Source organism: Polistes canadensis, unplaced genomic scaffold (genome assembly GCF_001313835.1).
Source record: "Polistes canadensis isolate GaletaPanama2010 unplaced genomic scaffold, ASM131383v1 scaffold_372, whole genome shotgun sequence".
In the NCBI taxonomy this organism is placed as follows: domain Eukaryota; kingdom Metazoa; phylum Arthropoda; class Insecta; order Hymenoptera; family Vespidae; genus Polistes; species Polistes canadensis.
In genome coordinates this window covers 98,243-108,390 of record NW_014569919.1, presented here as the reverse complement: position 1 = coordinate 108,390, position 10,148 = coordinate 98,243, and the positions used below count along the sequence as shown (strand labels likewise).

Below are 10,148 nucleotides of genomic sequence, written 5' to 3'. Positions count from 1 at the left end.
CACTCGCAATATAGTTTTTCTCTTTCACTTTCGTATATTCAAATCCACTCGCACGTTTTATTCTCTCACTCGCCACACGCATACCTTAAAGCTACAAACTTTTGGGATAGAATCTACTTTTTCTTCCTCCTTTTTTTTCGATGGTGGAAAAAAGAAAGAGAGAGATAGAGAGAGAGAGAGAGAGAGAGAGAGAGAATGGTAAAGAAAAGAATTTTAGAAAGAAACAAATAAAGCAATCAAATAACAATACGTTTCATCATGAAACTCCTCACTTTTTAACTGTAACTTTGTAACTGTTTAACTCTTTCTCTCTCTCTCTCTCTCTCTCTCTATCTTTACTTTTCCTTCATTCAATGAAACAAATGGAATATATTACAAAGGTGATAAAATTGGTCTTCTATCGCAACGATAAAAGAAGCCTAAGAAGAATAAGATTCGATCGAGGAAGAGGATTTTCGAGTTCGCTACGCGTGCGGATGCGCGTGCGGGTGTGGATGTGCGTGAGTATGGGTGTGAGATGATAGGGCCAAGACCGAGGTCGAGGAAGGAGACGAAGTTGCTGCAACTGCTGCTGCTGCTGCTGATGCAGATGCAGAAACTGTGGCGGCTGTAGGCGTCGTAGGAAGGTGGTGTCCGAAGAAGGTTGTTCCGGGTGGAGCATAGGCCGTTGGTGGTGCTGCCGGATGATGATAATAACCAGGTGGTGGAGGTGCCACTGCCGACGGATGATGAACGTGTGCGTGCGAATGAGGATGAGGATGCGCGTGAGAATGTGGTAAAGGATGTTGATGAGGATGCGTTGCGAATAGGAAAGCTGGCGCGTAAGGTGACGGATGCGGTGGGGTAGTTGGTACAGTTGGACTGTTAACGTCCAATCCCGGGTTTTGTTTCTTCCACTTGGTCCGTCGATTTTGGAACCAAATCTTAACCTGAGTTTCCGTCAGGGATAAAGATAATGCAAGATTTAGGCGTTCGCATACCGACAAATATCTCGTAGTCTTAAATTTGTTCTCCAATGCTACCAGTTGTTCGTAAGTGAAAGCAGTCCTAGCTCTTCTTGGTTTACCACCTGTACTACCACCACCGTTGTTACCACCACCACCACTACCACTACCACCACCACTACCACCCCCACTACCACCCCCACTATTACTCGAACCGTTTTGAGAGTTCTGTTCTTGACCATTTTGACTCTGACAGTTCTGTATTTGAACGCCGCTAGACGATGAGGAGGACGAGGAAGAGGATTGTCTCTTCTTGCAACCATTCGATGCACCGTTATTGTTATTATTGTTGTTGTTATTATTGTTGTTGTTGTTGTTATTATTAGAACCAATTGAGGGCTGATTTCCGAGATCACGAGTTACGTTAGAGGGGTCACGATCGACCACTACTCTCATTTCTATATCCTCCTCCTCGTCGTCCTCCTCCACGTCCTCCTCAGTTTCCTCCATCGCAGTTTCGACGGCTCCTTCTTCGTCCTCTTGACCACTGCCAGAGGCAAACTCGCCTCGGGAGTCTCCATCTGAAAGGAAAAAAGAAAGAAGATCGTCAGTCAGAGTCCACTCACTGTTTCTATCTTGAATCCGTGCGTGTCTCCTCTTACTTTAGGGAATAATCCGTGCACCAAGGGGACAGAAATGGGTTGGGGGAGGTAAAGGGAAACGATACTGAAAGCAATAAGCGTGGTGTTCGCGCGTCATGGGTACGTTCGTTCGTACGAAGGTGTCGCGTGACGAAAATTTATTATACAAGGGACAAAATTGCGTGGCTGTCGGCAACGCGAGTGTCGGTTTTCCTTCGTTGGAAAATGTAACGCGATACTACTTGCGATATCTCTCTCTCTCTCTATATCTCTCTCGTATCTTATATAAATCCCCCCTTTGGCCCCTTACCAGTCAGTGATGGTCTCTCGACCTTTTCTCGTTTCTCTCTTCGATATCTGTATGATACTTTTTTCCGTAAGATAGATTTGTTTCCTAGGTGTTCTTCTTGAACAAAAGAATATCTTTTTACGATGTAACAAAAAGGAATAATAAGAGAGAGAGAGAGAGAGAGAGAGAGAGAGAGAGATAGCTGTAGGATCGACCAAATGATCGTTAACGATAACGAGTGAGAGAAAAAAAAGTATATATAGATGGATAGATAGATAGATAGATAGATATAGGGTGAGAGAGAGAGAGAGAGAGAGAGAGAGAGAGAGAGAAAGAAAGAGTGTGGCCGGCCAATCGTTCGCTCAATGAGAGAGAGGAGATTGGAGATTCAATCAGCACGCAGATGTCCCGGGGACAGATATTCCCTGGCTCTCTGGTCCGTGGTGGAGCTTGGGGATGCCCCTGGGAGGAGGAAGAGGAGAAAGAGGATGATGATGAGGAGGAGAGGATGCTTGCGAGAGGGGTTGTTGAACGAGAAAGAAAAAGAGAGAAATAGTGGAATCGAACTGCGTGGGAGAGAGAAAGAAAAGGTTGGATGGCGGTTTGAAAGAGAGAATATCGGAAGCGTGCGACGTTGGTTAGACCTCTCTCTCTCTCTCTCTCTCTCACTCTCTCTATTTCTATTTCTTTCTCTTTCTATCGTAGGAATTAAACGGAGAAAGTGAGACGGATATAGATAGATAGGTCCGGGATACAAGAATGAGTGAGTGAGAGAGACTTTATCCGAATTGGCGTGGCTCGTGGCCCATAGCCCATAGCCCAGTACTGCGGCTGCTGCCTGGGGGCTGAAAGTCCGTAGGGGGCGACGGATCGAGAAGGTTTACGCCGTAATGGGATTTGTATCTCGTTAACGCGCGATCGTTCTTGCCCCCGTCGTACAGCTCGCCAACCTGGCTATCCTTCTCCTTTTCCTACTATTTTTGTTCTTATTCTTATTCTTCTTATTGTTTTATTGCACCTACCACTATCATCCTATCTACCCCTTTTATTCTATCTCCATCTCTAATTTTTCTCAATCCTTCTCTCTCTCTCTCTCTCTCTCTCTCTCTCTCGCTCAACTCTTTCTTCGTTTCTTTCTTCTTTTTATTCATTTTATTCTCCCTTTCTCTAATTTTCTTTTACCGAGTTTTCAACCTCCTCCTCCTCCTCCTCCTCCACCTACACGAAACCGATCGATCGCGTTTAATTGAATTGCGTAATTTATATCGTTGTTCGTGTCCCTAGAACGACTTCTTTTATTCTTTTTCCCTTCTTTCTCTTTCTCAGAGAACTACTATCGGTTATCCCCGGTTTTCTATTTCCACTTGTCAAAGGAAATGTGTCTTTTTTATTTCTTTCTTTCTTTCTTTTTTTCTTCCTTCATACGTCTCTTTCTCTTTCTCTTTTTCTTTATCCCGTGTGACACTTTCTCTTTCCATCTCTTTTTAGGAATTTGCAGTCTTCTTCCTGGGTTGGGGGTTCGTTTCAACGTTCTTCTTCTTCTTCTTATTTCCGTACATATTTACCGGGAAACGCGTTGCTCTTCGTAATAACGAGCTTCGTAACTCGTTAACGTCCGCACGGCTCAACGCCTAGGAAGGGAATTATGCAACTGTTTCGCAGTCCATCCCCTTCTTTCAGCTACCCTTTACTCCCCCCCCCTTATTCAGTTCTCCCTATCTAGTCATCTCGTCGATGTTTTTTATCAGTGGAACGTGGAAGAATCTGATCTACCTGTTAAATGAATTTTTTCGTTCTTTATTTCTTTATTCTACTAGCACCACCACTCCATGCCCACTTTCCCTTTAATATTTATTCTACCACTTTGATTATCTATTCGGAAACGGGACTGCATTATTCGTAACATATCCCGTTAATGTTATTATTAAAAATAATTCACCTTTTTTTTTTTTAAATATCATTACGCTAAAAGAATATTATGTGGGGTGTACTTAAGAAAGTTATGTTTATATTCTTAAATAATGAGAAATCATCGGCTCATTAAAGTACAGAAGGAGGAATAATAACGACGAAATCATCTATATCGCTTAGCTCTTTTTCGTTCTCCCTTTTCGAAAGTTGAAAAGGGCGACAACAGAGAAACGATTGGGGATGCCTGCTTGCGTGTTCCCAGGGGGTACGTTAAGGGGGTACGCTTGGGACTAGAGAACCAAGTCTGGAACCGTTCGGGAATACTTATCTCGTCTCGGTTTTCCTCATTAAACACAATGTGCCGGTGTTTAACGACGTTCAAGAGCGAACAAATATTCCCTATACGCGATTTTATCGTTCGACGAGCACAAATGTTCAATGTTGGCAATGATCTAACGCTAGGATTCGATTTTCTTCTGTTTATAGTTCAGTTTATTATCCTTCGATAAGTCTATGCATTCGTAAATAATACGAGAATCGATTCGATACATATTTTGTTTAATATTCTATTTCCAAATAATACAAAATAAAATAGAAAGTGTTGTTTTTTTTATTAAGTTATGTATCAATTAATTCGATGCTTCGTTATTAACATTATGCACTCGAAGTACCTCCTCACAAGTATTGCTGTGTTGTACTCGAAGTGTACCTCTTTTCATGCACGCCAACTATATTGCTGAAGGTCAAACTGTTTGAATTTAAAGTTAAACTTTAGTTGCATATGATTTTGCCTATTAACTAAATCACATATTATTACGTAACTTAATAAAGACAAATAAAGTTCGAACTGTTGAGAAAGCCTTTAGACGAGAAGTTCAACAGTGTTAAAGGGTTTAATTAATTTGCATAAAAAGTTGTCGGAGAATTCCAGACAGTTGCTTGAAAGGCGGATCGAAGTTATTAAAAATAATAGGAAGAATAACAGACGTACGATTCATTACTAAATAAATATTAAATTAAAAGAATTAATTTCTTTACACGCGTAATATTTTCGTGACTATCTAGAAGAAAGAAACGTTGATAATCAATTTAACCAAACTCGTTCGATTATAAGTATTCCAAAAAAAAAAAAGAAAAAACTAGACTGTGATTAAAAACTTGCTAGGAAATGTAGCGGAAGTCGAATGGATTTCAAAGTACGAAGCCGAGAATCACACTAGGACGTTTGACGAGAAGGAAGAGCTTGTGCTACGAGGGTGGTGGGTAGGGGTAGAAAAGAGAGAGAGAGAGAGAGAGTACGACATGGGGTAGGGGTTGGATATAGAATAGAGAGAGAGCACACAGCGAGTGTATGCGAATGAGAGAGTGAGAGAGTGAGAGAGATAGAAGTCATTGTGATGCAGAAGAGCCAATTTTCTGGGCGGCTTGGTTTGATGCGACGCGATACGGTGTGATGCCGACCGATTATCATAACAACCGACGATATTATTCCGTCGGCGGATTCGGGGTCCGGAAAACTCGACACGCTCTCTCTACTACCACCACGGATTTTACCGATCGGCCCTGGCACTGATGCACTTTTAATAGGAACCTCTGACCACCCCCCTATAAGATGGATTGCTCGACGAGGATCGTGTAATTCCGATTTTCATCGTACGATCGATCCGATCCCCCGTTTTCTCACTCATCCCTCTCAACTACAGATATCATTCCTTTTCACTCATCCTCTTTTCTCTTCTTTAATTTGTAACATTAAATATGTTATTAAAAATTATCTCATAATACGGTTGAACCAATTTAAACTACGTGTCGTATTTTAAACATCGATATCAATTTTGTTAAACGTCCATTTATCCTCTCCTTCTTCCCTTTTTTCGGATTTCATTTTCTTCATTTCTTTTAATATTCATAATGTAACTTTGTAGCATAACCGCTTTCTCTTTCGGATTCATCTTAGTCAGCGATTACATTAGCATTCTACGTTAATGGCAATTACTTTTCGGGAAAAAAATAATTTCTTCCGTACGTACAGTCAAATGATATAGATATCTAAGTTTTTGTTTGAACGGAAGATGGACAAGTTTAGGGCTGATCTTGTCCGTTGTCCCATGCCGGGATAAAGGGACGATCATGGCGGGGGTTCAAGGACTGGTTAACGCAGATTAGCGGAGCAATTTGTCACGCTCCGACAGCCCTACTCCAGTACTGTATCTATCTCTTTTTCTCTTCAAATCCTCACCCTCTTCTACTTCTTCTTCTTCTTCTTCTTCTTCTTCTTCTTCCTTCAATTCCGATACTTCTTCGTAGCCTTTATCGCCAAAGGATACCTTCTTCTTCGTCGCTTATCTGTCTGCCAGACTCCATTAAATTCGAAAGTCAACTGTGAAATTGGCACCCTTCGAGACATTTATTCCAGCCCAACTAGTCGGGCCAATGAGCATTCGAAAGATATCCCTTTTGAATTTTTTTTTCCTACACAAGTAATGCTTTCTAAGCCGATGTTGGGTTGGTTCCCGATGATTAATATGATTTCTAGTTTAACGATAGCAATTGCTCGAGTGTTACAGTATTCAAAGAATTTTTCGACATCATATTTTGATTACCAATCAACGAAAGAGAAAATAGAAAAGTAGGTTAATTTCTGGGGAGACTCTTAACGTATTTTTATAGAAAGAATTGGTGAAAATTAAAGAAAATCGTAAAATGTATATGGTTTCTAATGATTCAACTTCTTTACTTAAATTATTCTTACAATTGTCTTGAAATAGAAATAATTTAAATGTTCGCCTACCGTCTAACTTCGTTAAACTAATAATCATAATCATCCTCTAAGGAATTAGAATCCTTTTAATTATATATCAATTCTCCTACCACATGCTCCTAACAGATCTAACTTACAGTTTTGGGAATACGTTTGCACGAATTCGAATATCGGTTAGTTAGTTGTCGTACCTGAAAAAACACTTTTTCACCTATTCTAATATTCTTTTTATTCCATTACGAGGTGTGTTTAGTTGTATTCGTGAAATCCCAGAGGAATGACGGTGATTAATTCTTAGGTCTTACATATATTAGGTTGTCCCATAAGTTCCTTTCTTCCTTTTTTTTTTATGCGACTTCAATAGAACGATATTTGTTATTTAAGGTTGATTTACTGTGTTATATATGAACCGTTTTGAACTCTTGAAAGAGTTGTGAGACGACTAAAATCGATGCCATAAATTGATAATAGATAAGCCTGCATGTCTACAAACATAGTCAGCTCGAAGTCATGCATAGCGTGGCGCGGAAAGAACTTATGGGACAACTTAATATATATATTATATGTACACATATACATAGGTTAGATGCACAAATAGCCAACGATGAGAGGAAAAATCTTGCGCGGCCTGTCTCCCTCTCTCTCACTCTCTTTCTTTTTGTGGAGGAACTCGTCCTTCCAGAGTCTAAAATTAGAACGAGGAAGAAGCGTGAGAGAGAGGGCATACGCATGTATGCGAAATTCTCCTCGTGTCGAACGACCAAGAGATGTTAGAGAAAAATACGATAAACGGCGCCGTCCTGACGAACTTAGTTACTTCCCGACGATTCGATGAACATTTGAGAGAGAACGACACACGACCGACCGACGTTATATCTAACAATAAGTTTAAATACGAAGAAAGGAAATGACGAAGAAGAAGAAGAAGAAGAAAACAGAGAGGAAGATATGAGAGATTTCGGTTTCTCTTGCGAATTTATTCCGTTTGCCAAATAAATTTCCGTGTAAACTATTTACGAGGACTGGCTTAAAGTCCAAAGTTATAAATTCGTGGTAGATTCTTGCTATCGTAAATATTCTGCTGCTACATCGAAATATTCCAAAAGATGTGTCTCCTACCCTTGAACCGATTAAACCCTGATCGTGCGAATCTCTGAATTAGTTTTTTAAATACACCGAAGGGAAAGAATAGGGATAAGTAAGACGCGGAGAGGGAAAGGTAAGAAAGATTATTCACCTTCGTGTACGCTGCCGGATCGACGATGACGTCGATGTTGCACCCGATTGTGGATAACGCGTCCGCCGGTGAACTTGTTTGGATCTAGTATGTTTTCAACGGAGAATGCTAAGCACCTCTTAGTGGTGGGTGGTACGGTGTTAGTTGCCGTAGTGCTCGTTATATTTCCAGTCGTGGTTCGCGAACTTCCGTTACCGCCGGAACAAATGGTCATAACCGCGGAACCAGTAGCTACGTGTCCGGAAATGTAGACCGACGGCGGCGCGTTGTGCGGTGCCGTTTGTACTCCACCTAAGTGTCCACCACCACCACCACCACCAACTGGTGGTCCAGTTCCTTGAACGCAAGAAAAAGTGTGCGTCATACGGGTTCCGAAGGGATTAAGGAAGAGTTGTTGATCGGTACCCCTTGACGAGGGTGCCGTTAAGTCGACCGGACTACTTGGATTACTTTCCGGACTTTCTTCTCTGCAAACGTCAACTTCGACATCCTCCTCGTCCCTGTTTTCTCTGCTGTCCTCCTCGTCTTCCTCTTCTTGTTCCTCTTCATCTTCCTCTTCGTCCCCCATGCTCCTGTTTCTCCTTTCTATCGTCTTTCTCTCGTCGTCCATGTCCTCGTCGTCGTCATCCTCGTCCGCATCACGTTCCTTCCGTTCTTCTTCTTCCTCCTCGTCCTCATCCTCCATCTCCATATCAACGTCGTTCTTCCTATCCCTAATCCTCGACCCTTCCAAATCGTCGTTCGTTCTCGCGACGGCCCTCAAGATCGGTGAAATCGTTGTCACGCTAGGACTCGACAACGAACTGGGTGGTGGTTGTTGTTGTTGTTGTTGATGGGGTGGTGGCGAGGATGACGATACTTGCTGTTGATTAGTCGTGTTAGTTTGCTGCGTCCTGATGTTGTTTTCGTAACGTAGGAAAGGATCGGCAGTGCGTACGTGCAGCAACACGTGCCTCCTTTCCTGCGAAGGCATCGAAAGTGGAACGCGCGTGTCGGCCTCCTCCCTAGGCAGGACGACCGGTCCTAGAGGCGACACGATTCTACCCTCCTGCATCCTCCACATCACCCTTAAAGCTAAAATACCAATGATTCTCAACCGATCTCCTTCATTCTCATCCAAGAATAAGTTAACTTCTTGGACGATTACTTTCACTCGATGACACTATCGATGACGCGAATCCATCACAAAAACTATAAAGACAACTTAAACACACCGGGAAGATGTATGTATAGATTATATATGATCTGTATAGATAGAAAGTATTTAGGTGACAGGAAAGGAGAACTAGCAGCAGAACGATCAGAGTGGAGTAGTTTCTTGCTTGGTGCTGCTGCTACTCGGCGTGGCCGATCAGCGACGTCTTTCCTTCGGCGAGGAGGCGATGCGCGGACCGTGGAAGCTGCGCCGAGAACTCCCACGTAGAACCATGGTGGCAGAATAGGTGGATATATATCGGCGTATTATTAGTACTCTGGAGGAAAGCGTCGTAGTCGTAGTAGCCGTCCTCGACGTCGTCGTCGTCGTCGTCGTCGTCGTCGTCGTCGTCGGCGTCGTCGTCGTCGTCGTCGTCGTAGGAACGATGCAACGAGATGCGAGAAACCGAGAAAGCGGGGTGGTTGTTCCGCCTCGAGTGGGCGGAGCGTAGGCCGGCTCGCGCACCCGGAAAGCTCTTTCTTCGGCCAATGGGCGTGCCGGTAGTGCCCTTTGCGGGGGTTGCGCGGACGCACGTGCTCTTCCCGTTAACGCACACATCTAGACGTCGCGTGCCGGAGAGACTACGACGACGGTGCAAACCAACCCTCTCTGCCCTCTTCGAACGCTTTCACGCTAGGGCCTGAATGAACGAGTGCGAGTGAGAAAGACAGACAGAGAGAGACCTAGGGAGAAAGAGAGAAACCTAGAGAGAAGGAAAGAGACAGATGAATAGTAGAGCTAGACGCGTGCAAACGTTTCACGGTCCTCGCCAGTGTGAGCGAGCTTTCGCCAGATACTCGGATATGTACACAAGACTATACCACCTCACCCCACCCCCACCCTGCGTTACCTCTCAAGCCACCACACCCCCATCAACCCCCTCGTCACGATCCGACTGGCTAAAGTGGTTTGTCTTTGATTTAACCACCGCCACCGCTACCGCTGCTACTACCACCATTACCGTCGTCACTACTACTACAACCACCACCACCACCACCACCACCAATGTTCACCGCTCTTCCGTCGATAGAGGAATGCTACTATCTCTTTCTCTCACTCCCACGTACGCTCTTAGCAGGCTTCACAACACAGGCACGCACGCACGCACTTTCGTTTACGTCGAGGATGCAGAGAAATCATGGTCTGGCTAGCTGGCTGGCTAGCTGGCTA

General features: G+C 43.4%; 1 protein-coding gene across 1 annotated transcript; it reads right to left on the bottom strand.

The window, feature by feature from the left end:
- Positions 1–211: 211 nt before the first annotated feature.
- Positions 212–9,222, bottom strand: LOC106792041 (cell wall protein IFF6-like). Its single transcript, XM_014758149.1, has 2 exons — positions 7,784–9,222; positions 212–1,525 (listed from the first exon to the last, which is right to left on the bottom strand). Exons 1-2 carry the CDS (start codon positions 8,844–8,846, stop codon positions 465–467), a joined length of 2,124 nt encoding a protein of 707 aa, XP_014613635.1. The 5' UTR covers positions 8,847–9,222; the 3' UTR covers positions 212–464.
- Between the last annotated feature and the right edge of the window lie 926 nt (positions 9,223–10,148).

Coding starts and splice junctions, on each gene's coding strand:
- LOC106792041 (XM_014758149.1), bottom strand. CDS start 8,846: ATGTGGAGGATGCAGGAGGGTAGAATCGTGTCGCCTCTAGGACCGGTC. Junction 1,526..7,783: donor ATCCGGCAGCGTACACGAAG/GTGAATAATCTT, acceptor TTTTCCTTTCAG/ATGGAGACTCCCGAGGCGAG.